The following is a 26,550-nucleotide window of genomic DNA, read 5'->3' as shown; positions in this document are numbered from 1 at the left end:
TGCCACCTAACAACTCAGCAGGGTGGTTGAGAATTCTAGAATCTGACAGACCTGGGAGAATTTCTGCACTGACTCTGTGACCTTGTGTGGATGACTTCTCTGAATCTTATTTCTCTCACCTGTTTAAAAAATAAGGTAATGTATCAACTTCATACAATTATTGCAAGAAATTCACATGATAATGTATGCAAACACCTACCATAATACCCATAATGACACAGCCCATTCTCAGTCAAGATTAATGATCACCATTACTGTCCCACCCAAAGTTGGTGGCTCAGACCTGACTCATCAACCCTTTTTCTTGCAGGGAGTTTTGCTAAGCAGCTTGGCCAACCTGTTGTTTCCAAAATCTTGGGGTAAGTCCTGGATGTTCAAGACAGAGTAAGGGTTGGATCACTTTCATGCTGACTTGAGCAGGATAGGTCTGGGGAGTAAGTCTTCTTGGCTCTCCTAGGTTATATTAACCAAAGGGCCTAGTGCAATGAGACATGTCATTCACACGCAGCACCTCCTGACCTTGCTGCCTCGGTGATTGGCCCCTTTGACTGGCCCAGTTGCTAAATGCTAAGGAGGTGGGAGAGGTGACCATAGTCTGCAGTGGACTCTAACAATCAAGGCAGTAGTCAGAAGACTGAAATACGCAAACCTAGAAGAGGCGGGTAACAGCAGCTGCTGTAATGGACAAGCCTCAAATCACAATGGCTCAACCCAGTGAAAGTTTGTTTCTTACTCAAGGAAAGTTCAATTCAGATATCCTGGAACAAGTGGAGATCCTTCCACATTATCTTCTAGGAGCCCAGGCTTCTTCCATTTTACAGCTTCATCTCCTAGGCCCTTGAGCCCCTGCTGGGCCTTCTGCATCTCACCACTAGAGTGGATGAGAGACTGTGCGGACCCTCACAGGAGGTTCTTATGAGGTGGCCCTGGAAATGGCATACCATTCTTCTGCCCCTGGGCTCCTGGTCAAAACCCCAGCTTTCAGCCAGAGCTCGGTGGAATTCAGGCATACCTAACTGCAAGGCAGGCTAGTAAATGAAGTCTAGCTGTATGCCCAAGAGGTGGAGGAAATCGGTCTTGGTCCCACACATTTTTCCAGAGAGAGCATAAGAAAGTTTCTGAGGCATAAAATTGGGAATGCTACCCTTTGATGGTTTCTGACCCCAACTTAGTGCCTTTGGGTGGGATGGAAAGAAGAGGGTACAATTTCTGCCTTGTCTGGGAATAGATTCTCTGCCAATGTCTTTACAGGGATAGATTTTCAGCTCCAGCAGTGGAGACCCGTCCTAGCATCTGGGGGGAGTGTCCACCAAAGTTTGCTACGAAGTTGGGCCGAGTTGTGGTCAAAGAAGGACAGATGGGACGATTCTCCTGCAAGATTACTGGCCGGCCCCAGCCGCAGGTCACCTGGCTCAAGGTGAGGTTTCTGTCTGCCCTGACCCTGATCCAGCCTGTATTAGTCTGTTCTCATGCTGCTAGCAGACATACCTGAGACTGGGTAATTTGTAAAGGAAAGAGGTTTAATGGACTGACAGTTCCACATGGCTGAGAAGGCCTCACAATCATGGCAAAAGGCAAATGAGGAGCAAAGTCATTCCTTACATGGTGTCAGGCAAGAGAGCATGTGAAAGGGAACTCCTTTATAAAACCATCAGATCACGTGAGATTTATGCACTATCATGAGAACAGCATGTGAAAGCCTGCCCCATGATTCAGTTACCTCCCACTGGGTCCCTCCCATGACATGTGGGAATTATGGGAGCTACATTTCAAGATGAGATTTGGGTGAGGACACAACCAAACCATATCGCAGCCTTATGGACCCAGCAAATTCAGGGTTAGACCCTTCAACTAGTAGGAGTCTTTCCATTCTGTTCCTGCTGTTTCAGGTGGTTCTCAGGGGTTCTCTGTACATTTGTTAGTGGTACATGTTCCTGCCCCTATTACAACTTTCCCTGTGTTACTCAGGCCACAGTGTTTTGACAATTCTCACACTCACAAAATAATGAAAAACTTCTGAGTCAAGACAAGCCTGGAAATCTCAAGAGAGTGGACTGTGAAGTTAGGGTACTAGGTGTCAAGCTACAGCTTCCTGGTTTATAAAGCCTGTGAAGCTGGACAAGTCATTTGATTTCTTGGAACCCTGGTTCCCTTATCTGTGAGACAGAAATAATGCCACCTACCTCAAAATATTGTTGGAGGCTCCATGTGGAAGAGATTTATAAACCATTCAGTGCTGGGGGAAGTGAAGCAGAAGTGGGAGAGGTGGGGGGGCAGGGAAGCAGTGGCGTGGGGTTGGGGTGGGTGTTAAACAGGGCAGTGAGGATCTGTGGGGAACAGGTGGAGTCATGGCCAGGGAGAATAGGTTTTTCAGAGATGGAATCCCTGGGTAAAAGTGAGTGTTGACACCTTTTACCTGCTTCCTAACTGTCTTGAACTCGCCTAGGAAAAGACTAAAAGGAACAGGGGGGTAAGGAAAAACTGAAGTGAGGAATACTGCACTTCCTGCCTCAAACTCAGGCTCCTTCGAAACAGTTTGCAGGCATCTGCTCTAAGCAGGACAGAGCACCACACCACATCCATAGGCCTCAAGTCAGGGTCCCTGAACTGTCCAGTCAGCTCTCTGAGCACACTGACAGAGCCCAGAGCAGAGGGCACTGCTGCTCAGGCCCTGGAGTCCGTCCCACCAGGATTGGCAGGAGGCATGAGGACACAGCCAGAAGGTAGGCAGATTTGTGTGACCGAGTTACCCCATTGCCATCCACAGGGGAATGTTCCACTGCAGCCGAGTGCCCGTGTTTCTATGTCTGAGAAGAATGGGATGCAGGTTCTGGAAATCCATGGAGTCAACCAAGATGATATGGGAGTGTACACGTGCCTGGCGGTGAACGGGTCAGGGAAGGCCTCGATGTCAGCTGCGCTTTCCATCCAAGGTATCAGCCAGTGGAGGGCCAATGCAGAACGAACCCTTCCTCACGCCACACCCTCCTAGAGTAGCTGCTTGTTCACTGCACCTGTGTGTGTATACACGTGACCCCCTCACACAGCCAGGCAGTCCCCAGAGGCAGTTTTTTTTCCCCCAGAGTCTTGCTCTGTGGCCCAGGTTGGAGTGCAGTAGTGTGACCTCAGCTCACTGCAACCTCTGCCTCCCAGATTCAAGTGATCCTCCTGCCTCAGCCTCCTGAGTAGCCGGGACTATGGGCACATGCTACCAAGCCCAGATAATTTTTGTGTTTTTGGTAGAGATGGGGTTTCATCGTGTTGGCCAGGCTGACCTCAAGTTATCTGCCTGCCTTGTCCTCCCAAAGTGCTGGGATTACCGGTGTGATCCACCACACCCAGCCACCAGGGGCTGGTCTTTGACAAGAAGAAAGGGTGAGCAGGGGCAGCACAGACCTGGCTCTGGGGGCAGATGCCCCGCACTTGGCTGCCACCTTCCCTGTGTTCTCATACTTTCCCCCACCATGTCCTCAGTGCTTTCTTCTCATCCGGACTCCCTTTTGTACCTGTGATTGCCAGCTAGAAGAATGAACGCTGCTAATATCTTGCCATTACCTCATATTTAACCTGCCGAAAATTTACTCATAGTTTACTCTGCCGTTCAAGTCAGGTGATCCTTCAACCTGACTCCCTCTATTCAGGGTTCCCGTTTTCCTTCACACCCAGACTGGACTTTCCAGCCTCCTTTTGAGCCCTGCCTCTTTCTCCTTGAGTCATCAGCCCTGTCAGTTCTTCCTTAGAAGTCTGGTTGAACACGTCTCCCCCTTAGAGTTCCTCGGTTCCTCACATCCAGCCTGGGGAGGGAGTGCAGAGAAGGGGCTGCATGTCACTTCTCTGGAGCAGGAACTCAGAGGGCAGGAAGGGAAGTGGCTTTCAGTCCTTCTTCCTTCTTTCTCCTCCTCTTTTCTTCTGATTTTTCTCTCTACATCTCCTTTTTCTCAGAAATGATCCCTCCTTGCTCTTGTTACTTTTTCTGGCCCAGGTATTTTTCACAATCTACAGAAAAAAATGCATTTCAGAGTACATTGCAACCCAGAATATGTATATGCAGGTAAATCCCCAAGTTTCAAGAAATCCCCTTGACTCGTACTATGTGTGTGCATGTTAGTTTTTCTCTATTTCGTTTGACATCATTAAAACAAGAAATCCTGGTACTGACCAGAGAACTTGACTTGGTGACTCAGTACTGGATAAGGAGCTGCCACCAGCCATGCAGAGCAATGGGTCAGGCACTCTCCCTGTACCTACCCTGGTGTTGAGTTAAAAACTGTTCCCTCCTGATGGATCTCACGACAAAATATGTTGCCTGGGATTTGTTTTAAAATACCTGAAAACAAATAAAACAAAAATGAATAGATAAGACTAGCAAAATGTTGTTATCTCCTTAATCATGGCGATAGCTTTCAGGGTTTGTTAAATCTTTCTATTATTGTATATTTTGAAATTTACCATGATAAAAGTTGAAAAAGAATATAGCAGGAAAAAATATATATTTTATGTTTTCTCTTGGAAGAACTGGAGAAAATTAAAAGTATGCTTCTCTGTACAATGATAAATTACATCATGGCTGGGCGCGGTGGCTCAAGCCTGTAATCCCAGCACTTTGGGAGGCCGAGGCGGGTGGATCACGAGGTCAAGGGATCGAGACCATCCTGGTCAACATGGTGAAAACCCGTCTCTACTAAAAATACAAAAAATTAGCTGGGCATGGTGGCGCGTGCCTATAATCCCAGCTACTCAGGAGGTTGAGGCAGGAGAATTGCCTGAACCCAGGAAGCGGAGGTTGCAGTGAGCCGAGATCGCGCCATTGCACTCCAGCCTGGGTAACATGAGTGAAACTCCGTCTCCAAAAAAAAAAAAAAAATTACATCATTTGAGTTTGGAATTTTCAGTGGATGTTAGTTTGTCCCCGGATTGGTTTTTGTTTCCTTCTGTTTAGTGAACAGAAACAGATTCCATGCCTTCAGGGTCTGGTGGCACCAGCCACTATTAAAAAGCCCGAAGGACAGCACCTGAAGCTTTGACAGTGTACTCCAGGGCTGGGGGGTGGGAGGGAATTTACAGGCCAAAGATGTTCAGCACCAGGGAAGCTGGAAGGAGCCAGCAGGGTGGGACCACGGTGACAGGGAAGTGCTTGGGGAGGGAGAGCTTGGTGTGTACAGCATTCTACTAACAGTCTTTCCACCCTTCCCACTTTTTCCAGGTTTGGACAGTGCTAATAGGTAGGTCTAGGCTTTGTTACATTTTCCATCATGAAATGTCCTGCAAGGAAAGAGGGGATGCTATCGAGAAATGTCCTGAATTTCTGAATCATCTTATGGGGCAGAAGAACTGGCTGTTTGGAGGGTGTTAATTCTGGGTGTTTTGTCTTGTTCTCCTATTGTAATATGACACACGGGTATTGAGACTGGAAAACTCAGTGTCGCCACCTTTCTCATTATCTACGCAGTCTCTTCCCTGGTTAGTGTCCTGACTGCCCTGACAAGGCTGCCTTCCTCATTCCAGGGCAGAATCTGTTCACCCATCCAGCCCAGACCCAGCAGAAACCTCTTCCTGTGTGCTATATGCTGGGTGTGCCGGGGGGGCGGGGGGCAGACTCCCTGGTGTAGAGGAGGGCTTAGACAGAGCCACAAGCACACATGTTACCAACTGGAAAACGTCTGTTCCAGGAGGGCGCTGATGAGAATAGAGGAGCAGGGAAGCCATTCGAGGCACTTGGCATTTGATCTCAGACCTGTGCAGAGGAATGTTAGCTGGTGAGGCTAAGCTCAGAGTGTGCGCCAAACGGCAGGGATAGCGTATACAAGCTGTGAACCAAGAGGCAGGCCCATGGGACCCAGAAGGACGCCAGTGTGGCCGCAGCCTAGTGGGTGGTGGGACAGGGTATTGTACAAGTCAGGAGCAGCCAGAGCTGCCATTTCTGTGGGCCATCTCGTGGGGCTCAGTTTCCTTCTTAATGTAGTGGAAAAACTGTTGGAAAATCCTTGGGCTTGAAATGACATGATTTATGTTTTCAAAAATCAACTATGGTTGCTGTATAGAAAATAGATTAGAGAGGGCAGAGTGGACATGGGACACCGGTGGTGGGGTTTGAACTAGGGAGGCACCAGTGGAGAAGAGAAGTGTAGGGAAAGCAGGGCTCTGGGCAGGGCTGCAGGACAGGGATGTGTTGGGAACGACTGCTTGTGCTCTGGCTTGGGGAACTGGGCAAACTGCAGAGAAAGATGCTCTTACTTGCTCTTAACTTGGGAGCTTTTGTGATCCCTGGAACCCGTGCTTGTGATGAGTCATGTTTGTGAATAACCAGATGATCATTCTATTCTCCCCTCTCCTCACCCTCTCCACCACACAGATCATTTGGGAGAGAAACGAAAGCCACCAATTCAGACATCAGGAGGGACGTGACCAGTACAATCTCAAAGGCGTCGAAACTGGACAGTCTGGAGGCTGCAACCAAGAGCGAGAACTGCTCCAGTCCCCAGAGAGGTGGCTCCCCAACCTGGGCCCCAAAACACCAGCCTCAGCCCCTGAGGGAGTCCAAGCTGGAGTCATACAGGGACTCGCCCAGAATAGCCCCGCAAACCCCAGTCCTCCAGAAGACTTCCAGCTCCATCACCCTGCAGGCCGCAAGCGTTCAGCCGGAACCACGAGCACCAGTCCTGGGGGCCCTATCACCTTCTGGAGGAGAAAGGAAGGGGCCAGCTGCTCCCCATCCAGCCACCTTCTCCACCAGGCAGCCTGGCCTGGGAAGCCAAGACGTTGCGAGCAAGGTTGCTACCAGGAGAATCCCGCTGGAGGGCCAGAGGGATGCAGCATTCCCCAAATTTGAGAGCAAGCCCCAAAGCCAGGAGGTCAGGGAAAATCAAACTGTCAAGTTCAGGTGTGAAGGTGAGTAGAGCTAATTAGGGTCACCAGTGGCCAGAATGTAGCCCCTTGGTGGCCACTCCCTTCAGCACCCAGCTGGTCTGCACCTCCTATATCCACTCATGTTCTTGGACTAGCTCACCTAGAAAACCACCTTACAGGGACCTTGGACTCACTGTAGAAATGTCCCTTTATTCTGGAGAGACCCCTAACGGCAGCCCATTGTTTGCTACTGGATAAGAGTACTGGCCCTGGGCCCTAGTTCTTACCACCCTAGAAGAAACACCCTCATCATCGCCAGCATCAAAAAACAAACCTCACAGTCTCTTTCACTCTTTCTTCCCCTTGCCTGGCCAACCTGGAGACCTGGCCCATCACCCTGTATTCCTCCTCCCCAAGGCCCTGACTCTGTCTCAGGGGATTTCATCTCGTAGAGTGTGGTTGAGAGTGAGGAAGCAGACAGAGGTGGGAGGGCAGCTCCACATGGAACCAAGCCCTTTCCTCCAGGCCATGCCTTCCCCACCTACCTCACAAGCATGGGGTGCTCTCCAGGGAGTGCGGGGCTCATGTTCTTCACCTGGCCCTTAGTTTCAGGGATCCCAAAGCCTGAAGTGGCCTGGTTCCTGGAAGGTGCCCCTGTGAGGAGACAGGGAGGCACCATTGAGGTTTACGAAGATGCTGGCTCCCATTACCTCTGCCTGCTGAGAGTCCGGACCAGGGACAGTGGGACATATAGCTGCACTGCTTCCAACACCCGAGGCCAGGTGTCCTGTAGCTGGACCCTCCAAGTGGAAAGTGAGTACACTTCTCTGGGTCACCCTGCATTCTCTGTGGGACAGCCATTCATGGGGTGCTTCACCTACTGCAGATGGTTCCTCTCCTACAGCCCCCAGCCTTGGTGCACAACCCGACAGAAAGGTTACCCCCAACCACATGCCAAGGCCAAATATGTTGCTCCAGGCCAGTGATTCATAATCATGAGTTCACATCAGAATCACCTCAAAGTAAACATGCCAGGCCCCACTCCCAGCCCAGTTCAGAGCTACCTTTCTTAGGCCCCTCAGCTGTTTGAACAGTGCCATTACTCAGGTTTGTAACCACAGAGAACCGAGTGTTCATTAAATATACAGGTTTAGGGTAATCTGAGATGGTGTGGTATCCCACATCTTTTATGTTTATTGTACTGTCTGTTTATAAAAGTAATGCATGTTCACTGTGGGAAATTTAAACAATATATAATCTTATGACTCAGAAAAAATTATAATTTTTTTATACAAACTTACCATCGTGCTATTTGTATGCTGCTTTCTATCCTAAGTTGCTCATGTGACATTAATATCTTTCTGTACAATTTTTTGAAAGCGTGACTTTTAGTAGCCATATAATATTGTATGGTGCACTTATTTGTTGAATAGTTAAATTGTTTCCATTTTTCACTATTATAACAAACCTATGATAAATATTCTTGTACCTGTCTATCTCTGTAAAATTTCCCCTTTATTCTAAATGCATATGTAGGCCCTAGGACCATGTCATACCCTTGAGAAATTGATTAACCAATACCACAAGAGGAGAGTCAGCAAATTGCAGGCTGCTGGAAACTAGGGGACAAATAATTTCCACCCATTTTTTTCCACATATAAATCTCAAGCAAAAAAAAAAAAAAAAAGAGAGAAAGAGAGAGAACCTATAGAAAACTTAGATTAAAAGGTATGTAAGTAACATCAACAACTGTAATAATTATTGATAATCTTGTACCAATCCTGACTGAGATCATCTTTAAAAAGTTTTTATGGGAAAATCGAGAAAATTTGGACACTGACAAGATTTAATACAAAGAAATTCGTGGTGTTTTAAGATGTGATGGTGGTCTTGTTAATGTTTTTTTTATATGTTCATTTATTTTAGAGATACATCCTGACTTATTTACTGGTGAAATGATATGGTTTCTTACATTTGACTTAGAAATGATTTATGTTTGGGGAGCACTGGCAGGAGTACCAGTGAAATAATATTGATGTAAATGAAAGTTGAGAGATGGGTACATAGGAATTCACTACACTGCTTTGTCTACTTCTGTGTATGTTTGAAAATTTTCGTAATGCACATTTACAAAAGAAAAAAAAAATAACTTAGTGATGTATCCACATAGTAGAATGCCAGACAGCGTCCTGTAGACTCTGATGCTAAAACATGTTCAAGATGCACTAGGAAGGGACAGGAGCAAAGTACAGGCTCACGTATAAAAGAAAGAAAAGATCTGTGTACACACATGTGAAAAGATGCCTACGTGTGCATAAATCATTTCTGGAAAGGCACACAAGTGCCTCTAGGAAGGGGAAGCTGGGGGTCCACAGGAGGGAATGGGGGGGGGGTCTTATTTTTCACTGTATACTGTTGATTCACTGTTTAACTGGGGTTTTTACTATGCTCATGAATTCCTTTACAAGAAATATTATCCATGATGTTTGGAGGTGGGAGAGCTGGTAGGCAGAGTTCACAGATCTAGATTAAGGCTTATCATCCAGGCCAGGTCTCTGTCTGTGCAGGGAACAGAAATATGGTGTCGGGTCCACCACAGGTTAATGGTGTAACCAGCAGGCCTAGATTCTCCTGTGGCTTCCTCTGCTGTGGATTTATCTAAGTCTCGTAGAAGACTATTTTTAGCCTGTTCACATCATGGGGTAATTCATCTCAGGTTGATTCCCTATCTTGTTGTGTTTTGTGTGACAGCTTTATTGAGATATAATTTATATAACATAAAAGGCACCCTTTTAAAGTGTACAATTTGGTGGCTTTTAATATATTCACAAAGTTGTGTGGCCATCACCATCATCTAATATCAGAACATTTTCATTGCCCCTCCCCGAAAAATCCTACTCATTAGCCACCACTCTTTGTTTTCCCATCCCCACAATCCCTGATAGCTGCTAATCTGCTTTTTGTCTCTATGGGTTTTCCTCTTCTGAACATTTGAGGTTAAGTGGAATCATTCAATATGTGGCCTGTCGTGTCTGGTCTCTTTCTGTTAGCTTAATGTTTTCAAGGTTCATCCATGTTGTAGCAGGTGTTAGTACTTCATTCATCCATGTGGCTGAATCGTATTGCATCATATGGATATACCATGTTTTGTTTATCCATGCGTCAGTTGAGGTCTATGTGGTTGTTTCCACTTTTTAGCTATGGTGAAAGTGTTGCTATGAACATTTATGTATAAGTTGTTTTCAATACTTGTTTTCAATTCTGAGATTTAGACCACATGTATTGTTGGGTCATAAGGTAATTCTAGATTAGATTTAACCTTTTAAGGAACTGACAAGCTGTTTTCCATCGTGGTTGTACTATTTTACATTCTTCTGGCAATGTACAGGCGTTGCCATTTTTCCGCATTCTCACCAATACTTATTTTCTTGTTTGCTTGTTTGCTTGCCTTTAAAAACAAACAAACAAACCAAGGTCTTGCTCTGTCAATGGGGTTAGAGTGCAGTGGCATGATAAGAGCTCACTGTAACCTTGAATTCCTGGGCTCAAACAATCCTCCTGCCTCACCCTCCTGAGTAGGTGGGACTCCAGGTGCTTGCCTCTACACTTGGCTAATTTTTCTTTTATTTTTTGTAGAGATGGGGGTCTCACTATGTTGCCTAGGCTGCTCTCAACTCCTAGACTTGAGTGATCCTACCACTTCAGTCTCCCAAAGCACTGGGATTATAGGCATGAGCCGCTGCACTCAGCCTGTTTTCTGTTTTTTAATTATAGCCATTCACAATCATCTGACTATGATTTTTTTTTTAAACAGGGTCTCACTATGTTGCTCAGGCCTCCTGTATAGGTGGGACCACAGGCACATGCCACAGCACCCAGCTAATCTTGTTTAGTTTTGTAGATACAAGGTCTCACTATGTTGCCCAGGCTGGTCTTGAACTCCTTGCTCAAGCAGTCCTCCCACTTTGGCGTCCTAAAGTGCTGGGATTATAGACATGAGCCACCACATCCAGCCTGACTGCAGTTCTGACTTGCATTTCTCTGGTGACTAGTGATTTTGAGCGTCATTGCATGTACTCATTGGACATTTGTATCTCCTTCGGAGAAATGCCTGTTCAAATACTTCACCCATTTTTTAATTGGGTCACTCACTTTTTTATTGTCAAGTTGTAAGAGTTATTTATATATTCTGGATACACATTCTTTACCAGACATGATTTACAGTAATCCTCTCCCGTTCTGTAAAGGCTGGAGCGTTCGTCATGTGTGGCCACAGAAGTCCCTGCTTAGTTAGTTTAGTGATCAGCTAGTTGGTTGGATGAAGAGTTCCTTAAATGCCTTGAACTAATGCTTTTCCCAGCCTTTGCCAAGGACTCTGTGTGTGTGTCATGTACACCAGTGCTCCAGTCGGCTTTAGCCTTCCTTTTCTGCTTGCACTGAAGCTCCAAGTCAGCCAGAAGTGAGAGAGGAGGCCCTTCTTACATCCTCCCTGGGCAGGCTTACAGCCCTCCACATCCATGTGGCCTTCTCAGTTCTCAGGAATCTGTCAGAGCTTTTTAAAGCCCTGAACATCTCATTCCCCAGTTTTTTCTTTTAAGTTTTTTGGTCAGACTCTTGTTAGCCCTGAATAATACTGCTGTCTCAAGGAGCTTTAATATTAAACAATTGCTACTGATTGTTTTAACAAACACCCTGGAGATGGGGCCACTCACACAGGATAAACTCTGAGTCAGGTTAAATAAAGAAAACCCTGAAAATTGAGCTATTGAAGGAGCTGCCAGACAGGGCAAATAGCGACCTTTCTCTTAGGGATGGGGTTTTTCAGGAGCTTGGAACCCATCCCACCCCTTGCTAAGTGGCTGGTTTTCACAAGTTACTGTTGGTTTCAGAGCTACCCCAGAGCTGGGGCAAGGGGGGGACAAGAGTGAAAATGCCACAAAGCTTGCTGTTCTTACCAAGATTCAGCTGGGGGGTTGGAGGGGTGTTGTTGTTTGGGTTTTTTGGTTGTTGTTTATTGTTTTTTCTTTTTAGAGACAGAGTCTCACTCTGTCACCCAGACTGGAGTGCAGTGGCAGAATCATAGCTTGCTACAGTCTCAAACTCTTGGGCTCAAACAATCCTCCTGCCTCAGCCTACCTGCTTGGGTAATATTTTAATTTTAATTTTTTGGTGGAGACAAGAGTCTTGCTATGTTTCCCAGGCTGGCTTCAAACTTCTGGCTCAAGTGATCCTCCTGCCTCAGCCTCCCAAAATGCTGAGAATAAAGACATGAGCCACCACACCTGGAAGTTTGTTTTTAATGAATGCTCCTCAGAATGTTGCGAGTCTTTGGTTAATTTCTGGCATTCTGAAACCATTGATTTTGACTCTTTTTGCCAGTATTGTTGTTGCTTTTATGGAGAAGAGACCTTCAGAGGTCTTTACTCTGCTGTGCCACATCCTGTCTTCTTGATGAAGACACTAGCTTTTCTAAAACTTCTCCCGTTCCTAAACATCCCAGTTCATTGTTGGCAGATGACTTTACTGTGAAACAGGTCATCTGATGGGTGGTCTTTTAGCTCCTCCTATAGACCTCTCTCTTTCTGTTTTCCTGCACTCCAGAATACCTGTCTCTTTCCCTTCTCAAGACTTCTCTTTCTGTCCCTTCTCATCTTCACAAGGATCTGATCTAACAATGATTTATTCTCCCACCACTTCTTCTGTCTTTCTCCTTCATTTATTGAGAGACCTCTTTTTTCTCCCTGCAAGCATGCTCTACTAGCTTGCCTCAAACTCTCGGGCTCAAGCAATCCTCCTGCCTCAGCCTACCTGCCTGGCTAACATTTTAATTTTAATTTTTTGGTGGAGACAGAGGTCTTGCTGTGTTTCCCAGGCTGGTTACAAACTTCTGGCTCAACCGATCCTCCTGCCTTGGCCTCCCAAAGTGCTGAGAGCTAGTTGTCCCTGTGCTGAAAAAGGAAAGAAAATCTTTCCCTTCCCTCTCTTTCATCCCTAGACTGTATTTGCCACAAGAAGAGTCTCTATGCACAGCTTCTACTTGATAATAACAGCTAACCCTCATTGAAGATGGGCTATGCTAGGTTTTATGCTAAATGCTCTACCTGAATTATTTCATTTAGTTATCCCAACAATCTTACAAGAAAATCATACCCATTTTCTGGATGAGAATACTGATCGTTAGTAAGGTTAAATAACTCATCCAAGTTCACTTGCCTTGTAAAAAAGAGTGTATTTCTACCTCAAATTGACCTGGCATAAAAACCTCTATCCTTTTGGTAACTCCCGGAGGCATTTCTCTAATGAGGGAGTTGAACACCAGCCAAGGGAAGGGGTGGAGAGGGTGCTTCCCCACATACTTCGCGTGGTCTGTCTGACCTTTCCTCAGTGCCAGGCCTGTCCAGGTACACCATCACTCTGTCTTGTCGCTGCCCTCCCATCACCTACCCTCTCCCCTGGGATCTGGAGGAGAAAGTGCAGCTGTACAGTCAGCACTGGCTGTAAAACCTGGCTACACCATCGAGTTCAGCTATGGGAAATTAGTAACCTCATCTGTAAAATGAGCTCAAGAGAACAACCTCAGGGCATTGTCACCGTCCATCTGGAAAAGTACGTGGCACATAGTAGGCCCTCAAATCTTACTAATTTTCTAGCCCATAAACCCCTGCAGTATAATATGGCATTTCCGCTCATCTCTGTATTGAAAGGCTCTCTTGAAAAGCACCAGTGATATATCTTCTAAGCACCAAATCCAGCTCTACCTTTTCTCAGCTCTCAACCACCTTGACACATCTACAGCATGTTCTGCTTGCCACAGAAGAGATTATCCCTATTTCTCTTAATCTCCCCAAACTAGAAAATGTCCCCTAATTCACTGATGTAGAAGGCTTTTGGAAAGCTCAGCTCAGCAGTTCTCAACTAGACTGTGCATTCAAGCCATGGAAGGCATTGTTAGTGCCTGTTCCCACGTCCCCGGCAGCTCTGAGCCCTTGACCTAGAACGGGGCTCAAACTGTGCTTAGGAAACTGGAACTCATGTGAGTCCTTTGATTCAGTTCTGGAATTGGAAAAAAATATCATTGTAATAATTTAAAATGGAAATGTCCTCACCCATGAGCCTGTGGCTTATACAAGTAAAAAGATATTCACAAGACTGTGTAATCACTGACGGGACATATTAAAGAAGATAAGAGACACTGGAAAGTAGAGCAGGACCAACAGGTGAGAAGAAGGAGCTCTCTGAGGCTCCAGGATGGCAAAAGCCAAGGCAAGATAGGAGACACCTGAGTCACAGAGGAGAGAATGCAGGCCCAGGTCCCAAGCACCCCCAGGGCTAGGGTGTTCTGTGACTGTGGAAAAGCCCCTGCCAGTGACCCTGCTTCAGGTTCCAGGTCCCTTCACCACTGGTGCTGCCTGCTTCCTAAGCTTGAAGAGAGATAAGACAAAGCCAGGCTTCCAAAGACACCCAGGTGTCCAGGACAGTGAGGCATGCCTCGGAGGCTGGGGTGACTGAAGGTATCACCAGAGCAGGCAAGCTGTGATCTGAGCTGGCCTGTCCTTTTCCCTCCTCATAGGGCTTGCTGTGATGGAGGTGGCCCCCTCCTTCTCCAGTGTCCTGAAGGACTGCACCGTCACTGAGGGCGAGGATTTTGTGCTGCAGTGCTCTGTACGGGGGACCCCAGGGCCCCGGATCACTTGGCTGCTAAATGGTGAGTGCCCCCTACCCCAGCCCTCTGCTCCCGTCCCCTGGGCCCTTTGGCCCTGCCTGAATTCTCACTTATCTCTCTGAGCCATTTATGCCTTGGACATCCTGGTGGCATGAGAGGGAGGCATGGGACACAGAGAGAACATGGGCACTGGGATCCTGCTCCCAGTTGGCTCAGCAAGTTACTACTCCTGCCTGAGCCTTGAGTTCTCCATCTGCCTCGTGGGAATCATGCCACCCATCTGCAGGGTGGTGGTTGTAAAATTAAATTAGATCATTTATATAAAGTGGTTAATGAGATGCCTGACACATAGGTGCCTGAGCAGTTGGACTTCTTTTCATAGAGTCAAACTCATAATGGCCCTCAATTCACATCTGTTGAGTCAATGAATGAACAAATAAATTAATAAACTAATGAACTGCTCCAGAAGTCACTTGAGGGATCTCACCTTTTATTTAGTGGCAGGTGGTTCTGGGGTTCACAGACCAGTTATTCTCTTTAAAGTGATTGTCCTATAGAGACTTGCCAACTCTGTTTTTTATTATTTTTTTTTGGGGGGGGGGTTTGTCAAGAAAGATCCTTTAAAAAATTATTTGCATATATTACCAGCTTTTTCTTTTTAAGGGACAATTTAGTTTCAACAGTGTGGGAGAACTCTGACTTTAAATGACTGAGAACAGTCCATTAAACTGGTGAGATGGAGCAGGGACTACTTTGGGGTACACAGGGAAGGAGAAAGGGTCCCTGCTGAGAGTCAGGAGACACAGGCACTTGACCTTCTCCACCGCTGAGTGGTCAAATGGCCTTGGACACTTCACCTGTCTGGGTACCGGCTTCTTTATGAGAAGATAGGCTGGAACAGAAGGTTTGGGGTCTCAACCCACTCTCATGCCTAACAGAATAGGCCCCTTAAGAGAGCAGTGGGCCAGGCACCGTGGCTCATACCTGTAATCCCAGTGCTTTGGGAGGCCAAGGAGGGCGGATCACCTGAGGTCAGGAGTTCTAGACCAGCCTGACCAACATGGTGAAACCCCATCTCTACTAAAAATACAAAAATTAGTTGGGCATGGTGGCAGGTGCCTGTAATCCCAGCTACTCGGGAGGCTGAGGCAGGAAAATTGCTTAACCCGGGTGGCAGAGGTTGCAGTGAGCCAAGATTTTGCCACTGCACTCCAGCATGGGCGACAAGAGTGAAACTCCGTCTCAAAAAAAACAAGAGAGAGAGAGAGAAGTTATGCACCAAATAATCCTTGCTAGTATAGTTTGCCCAGGTTTTGCCAGAAGCTGTCTTTGGCAAGTGAGAGGAAGTGCCATCTATCTTCCTACACGTAGTCTCTTCAGTAGGTAAGTGAGAATTGAAGTCGCCTTCCCCCCCAGCCCTCAGCAAAGGACAGACGTCCTATTGGATCCTGTGATTGACTTCAAGGAGGCAATATGGGCATTAAGGACTAATAACGGAGTCTAGACTAAGTATCAACAAACATTTTCTATAAAGGGCCAGGTGGTAGCTATTTTCAGCTTTTCAGGCCATACAGCCTCTGTAACAACTCTCAACTCTGCTGTTGGGGTATAAAAGCAGCCGTAAAAGTCTGGATGCAGTGGCTCATGCCTGTAATCCCAACACTCTGGGAGGCTGAGGCAGGCAGATTGCCTGAGCTCAGGAGTTCGAGACCAGCGTGGCCAACACAGCAAAACTGTCTCTCCACAACAACAACAACAACAACAACAACAACAACAACAACAGCAAAGCAAAAATTAGCCAGCCTTGGTAATAAGCAACTGTGGTCCCAGCTACTCGGGAGGCTTAGGTTGGAGGATTGCTTGAACCCAGGAGGTGGAGGTTGCAGTGAGTCAAGATCACACCGCTGCACTCCAGCCTGGGTAACAACAGTGAGACCCTGTCTCAAAAAATAAGAAATAGACAGTACATAAGCCATAGATATTATGTAAAAGAACGAGTGTGACTGTGTTGCAGTAAGACTTTATGGATACTGAAATGTGAATTTCACATAATTTTTATGTCATGAAATATATTCCCTTTATTTATTTTTTTTTGGCCATTTAAAATACGTAAAAACTATTCTTAGCTTGCAGGCCATACAAAACAAGCTGCAGGTGGGATTCGGCTCGGGAGCTGTAGCTTGCTGTCCCCTAGTTTACTTCACTCAAGACTGTTCTCAGTGACTCTTAGCGTTTCCACACCTTTTCCACTAGAGGGCGATCATGCTCAAGTTGGGTTTCCTTGGCTGCTAATTCGGGTTCAATCCAGCTTCCCAGCTGGGAGAGCCTAATGTCTCCCAATTCTGATGCGCCCTGAGCCAACAGCTCCTTTCTGGGCCTCCATCCCATCCCATGTTTGTGGGTCCAAAGTGAGTTATGTTCTAGTTAAAGGAGAGCTCTCAAAAAGCTTGTCAGCACATGTTTGGACAGCAGAAGTACATTTGTGGCAGTCAGGGAATGCACTGGTATTTTCGAGGAAGAGAGGTTTTGGAGGGTATCATTGTGACAAAAAAATAAAAACAAAGAGCAGTGTCACTTCTCTCAGTGGTAGGATCCAGGCCCCTGCCTTTCCCAGCCCTCGGCCCCACTTGTATGAGGTATATATAGTAAGTTGGGAGGAATCTTTCCCTCTGGTCCTATGGCATGCTTGCCAGTCTCTCTGCCAAACTGTCATGGAGACATGAAGTGCTGCTGTGTGCAGAAGAAAACACTGCAGTGCAGGGAGAAGACTCTGTGTACTTTCTCCCACCCCCACTGGCCACCCCCGATTTTATGAAGTACAAACCAGGACCCTGGGGCCTGGCCACGGAAGAAACTGACGGTTGCTTCCTATGTGGCAGCTGGACACATTCCTGCTCTGAGGCCAGACTCTTCAGTAATGATACATTTTTTTTCCTGGAAATGAAAAGTCACATCCCAGGATGATAAATTCCCAGGAACATAGAGCATTAAGGAAACCGCTCATTGCATGCACTCCTGTCTCCATGCAGGACTTTGTGTGACCTGGAACATGTCACATGGAAGGGACTCTGGAAAAAAAGGAGCCAGAGTCATTTTTAGTTCTCCACATGTACCTTTTCTGTGAACCTGAAAATACACTTAATTGCATAGAAGAAATGTTTCTAACTACAACATCAGGTGGGGGATGCAGAATTGCTTTTTGTTAAATATCTTAAGTGGAAAATGGAATCATTGTTTCTGGAGACGTGTTCGGCCCAGGCAAGGTCTGTTTTGCCTGAGGCTGGGCTATGCGCCAGATGACCCTGTGAGAGTCTCTCCAGGCTCAGAATTCCACGAAGTTGAGGATGTGGATTTGGAAACTATTTAACACAGAATGCCCCAAACTGTGCCCCTTTCACTCCTGCATTCTTAATTCCTCCAGATTCTGCCTTCCCAGTCCCTTTAGACCCCGTCTTCCTCCTCCACCGCACAATTACTCCCTTTCTTTCATCTCTTTAGTCCCTGGCTCTTTCTCCAGCCCATAAGCCTCCGTCCATCTGGCTGGGCATGTGCGTGACACATCATTAGCCCTCAGTGGGTCTGAGCAAGCATGACAAGTGTCAGCATCATGACAGCAGCAGCCCTGCTGAGGACAGGGCTCCCATCCCTACTGCCAGTGTCGCCTGGCCTGAGCCTTCCTGTGCTTCCTCCACAGGGCAGCCCATCCAGTACGCTCGCTCCACCTGCGAGGCCGGCATGGCTGAGCTCCACATCCAGGATGCCCTGCCGGAGGACCATGGCACCTATACCTGCCTGGCTGAGAATACCTTGGGGCAGGTGTCCTGCAGCGCCCGGGTCACCGTCCATGGTAGGAGCCTCCGGGCACCTCAGTAGAAGCACCTTTCCTGCAGACACTTCTGCTTTGGAGGAAGGGCACATTTGTAGAAAACGGTATCATGAGCTAAAATCCAGGGAGCAGAGGTGCACATGGCACTACTCCACACCATTACCAGCAGCAGTTGCTGCAACAGAATGGGTGCTGAAACCTCTCAGGGGCAGAGGAGGGGTTCCTTAAAAAGTGCTGCACCTGAAGGTAGGAAGTGAGGGAGATGACCTCCAGGAGTTCACAGTGACAGGGGTCTGCCATCAGAGGTGGCTTTTCCTCACCGCCTCACTCCCCTGGGGACAATGGAAAGATATGAGGGAAAGAGATGAAGGCTCTCTTGGCTCCAGAAGCTCCTGGTCTGGTTGGAAGAAGACCTCACCTACTACAAAAAGACCTTGGAGAGCACTCACATACTCCCTTAGCAGTTAGTGGTCTCACCAGTGACCCCTTACATGCTGGGGGACCCTGGGTCACAGTGTGCATACTGAGGTTTCCAGAGGGTCACAGGTTGTCCCCTTTCTGCCCCCCTCTTCCACTCACTGGCCAGGCTTATTTTTACGCATCAGCAGCCTGTTCTCCAGTAATCTGATTATCATGGTCATCCATTCAGCAGCCAAGCACTTAGTCCCCAGGAATTGCAGGGAGCCACAGACGGAAGACAGATCTGTCTGGGCTGTGCTATCAGCAGGCATGGTGACAGTTCCCACAGAAGTGCTTCTTGGGTCCAGGGCTTTCAGGTAAGCCTGATCCCACCCTCCCCCTGGGCCTATGCCCCCAGCTCCTGTGCATGACTGGGTCCTCTGGTGCTATCACTGGGTGCAGCGTGTCTGGTCTCCCATCAGACAAGCAGGAGAACACATCTCTCCATTCCCTAGGGCTCAGGTCTCTGAGGAGCATCTCCGTATTATATGAGTAGCCACTATCTGGGAGGCTGTAGGAGGAGGTTTTGCAGAAAAGGAAAAGGGAAGAAACATTTGTGTCTTACTGTGTTAAGTACTTTCACCTCACCCATGTTCTCTCACTGAGACCTCAGTAGCCTAGGGGACAAGGATGCTGCCCTGATTTCAGACAGAAGGCTCTAGAAGTCTCAGGAAGTGAATGTAACTCGCCTAAGCACATCACGCCATCTGCAAAGCTGGCCCCTGGAGTCCAGAGCCTGTGGCTTTCATGTCTGTGCTCATTCTATGTCCTGCCATTTTTCAGAGGGCATGTCCCCTGGCCCAAAGGGGAAGACTGGCCACTGTGGGCTAGGTGAAGTCAGTCCCTTAGGGATGAAGGAACTGGCACTTATGTGGAATGTGGCTGATGCTGGCTCCGTGAAGCCCTCTGCTGGGAGTGAGCACGCTCCCTGGGTGCTCTGATTGAAGAAATGCCTCAGCATGGCGTTGTTAATGGGGAACGGGTCCACCCCTTCCTTCCAGGAACCCCTCCACACTGGGTTCAGAGCCCAGCTCTGGCCTCTGGGAATTTACCAGCCAGATTCTGGTTTACACGCTTACCCCATTTATCCTTAGTTCTAACTTCACGACTCACTGGGAGCTGGGTGGGAAACTCAGGAAATTGTGATAATGGGACTTCAGATGAAACGTGAACTGCTCAGAGCCTCGTCTCTTAGGGCTGGGGAGCAGGACTCACCTTCCCACCAGGGGGATCTTGTTGGAGGCCAGTGTGGCCAACCCTAGAGTCTAGCAAGGGCAGCAAGAGTGAGAATGCTACATGCAGGGCCACGTAGCTCAGCCTTCTGTTTTCCGAGATTCTCCTTCCAGAGCCGAAGCCAAGGGCTAATCCACTGTCTGTCCTGGCTTGCCTGTGTTTAGATTGGATTAAAGTGACCCAGCTGAGCTAAGAATCCCCCAGAGGTGGGAGTCCCAGGCGAAGGATCAAGAACTCTTTAGGGCCATCCTCCTGATTCCCGGGCCTGTGGGGGCTGGGGCCTGAATGATCACCACCCATCAAAAAAAAAAAAAAAAAAAAAAAAAAAGACACAGAGAGGTCCCAGGCAAAAACTCTGCCAAGGAAGTTTGGATTTGCTCTGAGAAGAGGCATGCATGAGAGAACCCCCTCACGGTGTGGGGGATTCACTGGCCTGTGAAGGCCAGACAGAGGCTCAGATACCATAAATGGTGAACAAGGCTGAGGACACAGCCACACGCTCAGGCCTGGCAGCGTTTGGGCTCTTTTGGCACAGGATTGGGGCAGGGTGAGCCTGGCACAGTGACACCCCTGGCACAGTGCCCTGAGACACTCAGGAGGCTTGGGGCTGCTCCCTGCACTGTCCTCCGCTGTGGAGTTTTTCTGACTTGATTGGCAGCCCTGTTGGCTCTGGGTCCTCCAGGGGAAGGGTGGGCTGGGGGGAGATGATCACAGTGGAGGTGTTTATTCCCTGAGGCACTGACGGCTGCTCCACCTCTCCCTTAGCTGCCCAGGCCCAGCCCTCTGTTGTCTTAGTGTGGCACCGGGCCATGGTGGGGAGCATGGATGTGGAGCCAGCGGCCTGGGTGTGAGTCCTGCTCTGCCACTTACTAGCCCTGCACCCTGGCATTAGTTAGCATTCCGGACCTCACCTTCCTCTTGTGTGAAATGGAGATGCTGACAGTCACGGTACTGCAATGATTAAGTAAATGAATGTGCAAAGTATCTCCAGAACATAGGAGTGTTTAGTTTGGATTAGAGTGACCCAGCTGAGCTAAGAGTCCCCTGGAGGTGGGAGTCCCAGGTTCGTGCTGTGCTTATGATTGCCCAAAAGAGCCCACCTTTAAACAAGATACAATCCTTACAAATGCCAAGACTGGGGAGGGGTATTCCTGAAGGATCCACTTTGCCACAGTATTGTTTGTTGGGGGAAGAGACCATCAGAGAATCAGAGGAGGGAGGTGTCCAGCCAGACCCAAGCCACAGACGCACGTCTCCTTTCAAGGGCTGTGGCCACAAGGTGGCACCATGCAGCAATGCATGTCCCCCCAGTTGTCTTCTCTGGGGGGTGGTTGGGGGGCAGCTCTGCTGGAAGCAAGCTTATTCTGAGAGCTTAGCGGATACTGCGCCAAAGTCCAGATTCAGGGGCTCTTCTCACCTTTCGCCTTTTGCTGAGATTTTGCAATCGTCGAAATTGCTGGTGCAGCCTTCAGACATGATTTCTGTGGCCAGACCTTCATGCTTTCTCTGCCTCCCCTCCTTGGTGACACTCTCCTCCTCCCAATCCTGCAAACTCCCACAGATGTCACTTTCTTTGGGAAGCCTACCCTAATCACCCCAGAATGCTTTCCCTGAACACTGTGTGCTTCCACTATGACACTTATTTATCAACAAGTCTTTACTACGTGCCTATACTTACCAGGGCCAGACATTGTTCTGGGGAAACTGCACTCAACAGGACAGCTGAGGGCCCTGCCTGCATGGTGCTTACATTCTGATGGTAATGCTGGCAGCAGTCAGCACCTGGCCTCATTTCAAATGCTGGCACGTGCTGTTAAGAACATGAGCAGGTCACAAAGGAATGATTACCAAGAGAAAAAGCCAATGAGCGGCTCGTGTGAATCAAGGAGGGCAAGAGGGTGCATCTTTAGTGCCCTGAGAAAGGAAGCCTCAGAGGTGTCAGTGGCCTGGGGAAAGAGAGCTCCAGGCAGGTAGCACAAGTGCAAGGCCCTGAGTCAGGATCAAGATGGCCTGTTCTAGGAGCAGCAAGACGGCCTCCATGGCTGCAGCAAAGTAGATGGGGCGGTGTGATAGAAATGAGTTCAGAAAGGCAGGGGCACACCACGCAGGGCCTCTGGAGGTGAGAAGAAAGCATTTTACTCCATGAAAATTTGCTTTCATTTTATTCTACTTGCTTGTCTAATTATCTTCCTCTCCAGACTGTAAGTTTCCTGCAGGGAGGGAGCACATGGTACCATGTACAGAGCCAGGCCTGCTGTGGGAGCCTACATTCCCTGAATGGACAAGAGCACAGAGGTTGCTGAACCTCCCCTGCAGAGCAGGGAGGCATTCCCTAAACTTCCTCACCCTTCTGGGGACTCAGTGCTCATTAGGGTGTGCAGGAAATCTGCAAATTACCTTCAAGAGTCCCTCAACAGGGCTCGGTGCAGTGGCTCAGGCCTGTATTCCCAGCACTTTGGAAGGCCAATGTGGGTGGATCGCTTGATACCAGGAGTTCAAGACCACCCTCAGCAACATGGCGACACACCACCTCCACAAAAAATATAAAAGTAGCCGGTTGTGGTGGCTCATGCCCCTAGTCCCAGCTACTCAGGAGGCTGAGGCAGGAGGATTGCTTGAGCCTGTGAAGTCAAGACTGCAGTTGCAATGAGCTGTGATCACACCACTGAACTCCAGCCTGGATGACAGAGCAAGAGAGAGAGAGAGAGAGACCTTCAACAAATATTCCTTCAAAGAAAGAAAGAAAAAGAAAAGAGTCCCTCAACAAATATTTCTTCTTTCCCCAACACAGGCTAGATAGTTAACCAAGCAATGAATGTCTTTCCGTCTGACCCAGGATGAGTCTAAAAGATGATGAATTCAAATTCCTGCAGATCCCAGGAAGATCTGAAATAGAGTATATATCTCACGGTATCTGGACTGAGTCATTGCTGGGGGGCATCCTTGGGCTAGAATATTTTACATTTACTTCCCCCTGGAGTATCTCCGTCAAGGCTAAAATTCTTCAGTGTCTAGATTTATTAATAGCCTGCTAGTTGTGCCCATTTTGACATAGTTTCTCAGCCTAATGGTTTGTTTATTTAACTGAAGGCCTGGGGGGCCTGTTAAAGGCATCTAAGGACATAAAATGTGGGTAAGTCAAAAATACAAAAAGATGATCTCTAGAATAGATAATAAAATAAGACAAGCATGTTTATTAGAGGATTTGTTTTGGTGCAGAGCCTCTAATGAAGACAACAGGCACCAGTGAAGTCAGCGTTTGCTCAGCAATGAGTAGAGACACAGTTTGTTTTCAGATGAATACCAGGCCTTCTGCAGGGCAGCCTTGAGCCACCTCCTTTGTCTTCCCAGTTTATGCACAGGTACTTTGGACACTATACAATCTGTCCAGTTGACATAAGGTATGGACCCTGACCTCCTTGAGCTTAAAAACACAACTTTTTTTGTGTGTGTGTATATAGATATATATATTTTTTAAGTTCTGTGGTACATGTGCAGAGCATGCAGGTTTGTTACGTAGTTATACACGTGCCATAGTGGTTTGCTGCATCCATCAGCCCATCACCTACATTAGGTATTTCTCCTAATGCTATCTCTCCCCTATCCCCCCTGACACCCTGATGGGCCCCGGTGTGTGATGTTCCCCTCCCTGTGCCCATGTGTTTTCATTGTTCGCTCCCATTTATGAGTGAGAACATGCAGTGTTTGGTTTTCTGTTCTTGTGTTAGTTTGCTGAGAATGATGGTTTCCAGCTTCACCCATATCCCTGCAAAGGATATAAACTTATCCTTTTTTATGGCTGCATAGTATTCCGTGGTGTGTGTGTGTGTGTGTGTGTGTGTGTGTGTGTGTGTGTGTTTGTGTGTGTGTGCCACATTTTCTCTATCCAGTCTATCATTGGTGAGCATTTGGGTTGGTTCCAAGTCTTTGCTATTGTGAACAGTGCCACAGTAAACATAGGTGTACATGTATCTTTATAATAGAATGATTTATAATCCTTTGGGTATATACCCAGCAATGGGATTGCTGAGTCAAATGGTATTTCTAGTTCTAGATCCTTGAGAAATCGCCACACTGTCTTCCACAGTGTTTGAACTAATTTACACTCCCACCAGCAGTGTAAAAGCATTCCTATTTCTCCACATCCTCTCCAGCATCTGTTGTCTCCTGATTTTTTTAATGCTTGCCATCCTAAATGGCATGAGATGGTATCTCATTGTGGTTTGGATTTGCATTTCTCTAATGACCAGTGATGATGAGCCTTTTTCCATATGTTTGTTGGCTGCATAAATGTCTCCTTTTGAGATGTGTCTGTTCATTTCCTTTGCCTGCTTTTTGATGAGTTGTTTGGTTTTTTCTTGCAAATTTGTTTAAGTCCTTTGTAGATTCTGGACATTAGCCCTTTGTCAGATGGGTAGATTGCAAAAATTTTTTCCCATTCTGTAGGTTGCCTGTTCACTCTAATTATAGTTTCTTTTGCTGTGCAGAAGCTCTTTAGTTTAATTAGATCCCATTTGTCTATTTTGGCTTTCGTTGTCATTGCTTTTGGTGTTTTAGTCATGAAGTCCTTGCCCATGCCTATGTCCTGAATGGCATTGCCTATGTTTTCTTCTAGGGTTTTTATGGTTTTAGGTCTTATGTTTAAATCTTTAGTCCATCTGGAGTTAATTTTTGTATAAGGTGTAAGGAAGGGATCTAGTTTCAGCTTTCTGCATATGGCTAACCAGTTTTCCCAACACCATTTATTAAATAGGGAATCCTTTCCCCATTGCTTGATTTTTCACTGAAAACTTTTCAAATACTTATGTTGGCTACAGAGAAATTTATTGACGAAGAAGAAATACCAGTTTTAACTTACCCTTTTTATATATATTAAGAAGCTTAATTTATCCAAAACATCTGTCCACAAGCTTTTAAACTCTAAGAAAGCAAGCAATTAATAATTACATGTTAAGTTAATATACAACCAATATTTTTATTTTATGTAGGTTGAGTACAGAATTGGGTATGTGTACCATGTGGGTTCTTCGTGTTACAGAAAGACTTCTGAGCATATACGTGTACGTTTGTGACCATACCATAGAACTTGAACCTCATTTTACTAATAGGGCCATTATAGGGCTTTATAACTGTCCACCTCTACAGCCCACAGTTGGTAATACTTACATGGAGTCCTAGATCAAGAATGCTATCCAGAATCACAGCATTGAGTTCCTAGGGGCAAAATGTGACCCATGTGATCACAGTGTAACTGAGAGTGTGGTTTCCAGGCCCGCACTGGGAGGGACCATTGGATGGTTTGGATGCCATACCTTTATGTTTAGAGCATAATTATAACTTCTAAGACAGTAAAAAGACTGTGGTTGCAGTGATCCTTGCTTCCCAGCCAGCAACCCTGTCATGACTGGTCAGAGATCTTTTTGGGGTACTATACGTCATTGTTCCTTTCATTCGTTTCCTTGCACACTTCTCTTCCCATTTGCTTCTTAAGTTCTGGGAGGAAGGAAGGCCAAAAGAGAACAAGGCTATGGGAGGAAAAGTCTTTTTTATGCCACAGGGTAGCCATTTTGCTGACTTCAAGAAGGTTCTGTTTGGTTAGGAGACAGCCTTTTATTTAAGGGGAATTCAGATGCCCGGGGATTTTACAGCTTGCTTAAACACCCTGGAAATGGTAAGGGACTGCGCTGCGTGTCAGCGAGGAGAAAGTAACCCTCCTTTGATGAATCCTCCAGACTTAACAATCCTGGGATTTAGGGAAAGGAGGAGACTGGGGGTGATCCCTGGACCATGCTGGATGTTGAACTCCAAATACAGGAAGATGGGGAAACTATGCTTCCATGGTGCCCCCTCAATTGGTGATCTTTTGAATTTCCATAGTATAGCAGGGTTTGAAGTGACTCAGAATTGCTGTTGGAATGATATTTTGCATTATAATAACTAAGGAATACAGCTCATGTTCAAAGCCTAAGGAGAATATTTGGTAGATCCAAGATTAAGGCAAATGTGTGTTGAATGCAAGTTTGGATCCATGAGCATGGTGCTTCAGAAAGTAGCAAGTTGACCAACAAATGTTGGCGGTAGGAAAAAACACTTACAAGGAGAAATTCAGAATTTAGTTGTTTTTCCTGCTAAAACCATAGAAAGAAAAGAAAGGGCCGTGAAGGGAAGACAGGAGAATTATTCTTGTGTAGAAGGAGATGCCAAGATCACGGCCAGCCACCAGGACAAAGGCAGCAGTGGGTTCCTAGTGTCAGGTCCCAGAGGAGCTGAAGGCCTTGCTCCTGGTGCTGGGTTTGAAGAACAGGCTTTACTGGTTATTTTAGAAAAAGAATTAGTGCAAGAGGTAACAAACTGCTCCTGTTTTGTGGGTGTCTAACTCTTCCTCTAAATAAGAGCTTATGGAAGCCCCATGTTGGGTATCAATTTATATTAGGTTTTTAAAAATAAATCCACTTTCGATTTGCGTTTTGTTTTTGTTTTTGTTTTTTTTTTTTAGTTCGTTGCTCATCCTAACTGTCAACAG

At 47.0% G+C, this 26,550-nt stretch overlaps 1 protein-coding gene across 5 annotated transcripts in view; it reads left to right on the top strand.

Annotated features, from left to right (window-relative positions):
• MYLK (myosin light chain kinase) overlaps positions 1-26,550 on the top strand; it is a 153,170-nt gene that overhangs the window by 14,043 nt on the left and 112,577 nt on the right. Inside the window, exons 2-9 of one of the 5 annotated variants that reach the window (XM_017508213.2) lie at positions 311-359; positions 1,252-1,417; positions 2,768-2,933; positions 5,204-5,222; positions 6,353-6,888; positions 7,453-7,659; positions 14,417-14,551; positions 18,204-18,356. In XM_017508213.2, the coding sequence (XP_017363702.1) occupies positions 1,358-1,417; positions 2,768-2,933; positions 5,204-5,222; positions 6,353-6,888; positions 7,453-7,659; positions 14,417-14,551; positions 18,204-18,356 (1,276 nt within the window). In that variant the 5' untranslated portion in view covers positions 311-359; positions 1,252-1,357. Of the gene's footprint in view, positions 1-310; positions 360-1,251; positions 1,418-2,767; positions 2,934-5,203; positions 5,223-6,352; positions 6,889-7,452; positions 7,660-14,416; positions 14,552-18,203; positions 18,357-18,994; positions 19,112-26,550 lie in introns of those variants that run through there. The other 4 variants (XM_017508215.2, XM_037731219.1, XM_037731220.1 and 1 more) reach the window with 4 other exon arrangements.

This window comes from Cebus imitator, unplaced genomic scaffold, assembly GCF_001604975.1.
Source record: "Cebus imitator isolate Cc_AM_T3 unplaced genomic scaffold, Cebus_imitator-1.0 Scaffold387, whole genome shotgun sequence".
Taxonomy (NCBI): Eukaryota; Metazoa; Chordata; class Mammalia; order Primates; family Cebidae; genus Cebus; species Cebus imitator.
The sequence above is the reverse complement of the archived record's forward strand: the minus strand, read 5'-3'. Positions and strand labels throughout refer to the sequence as shown.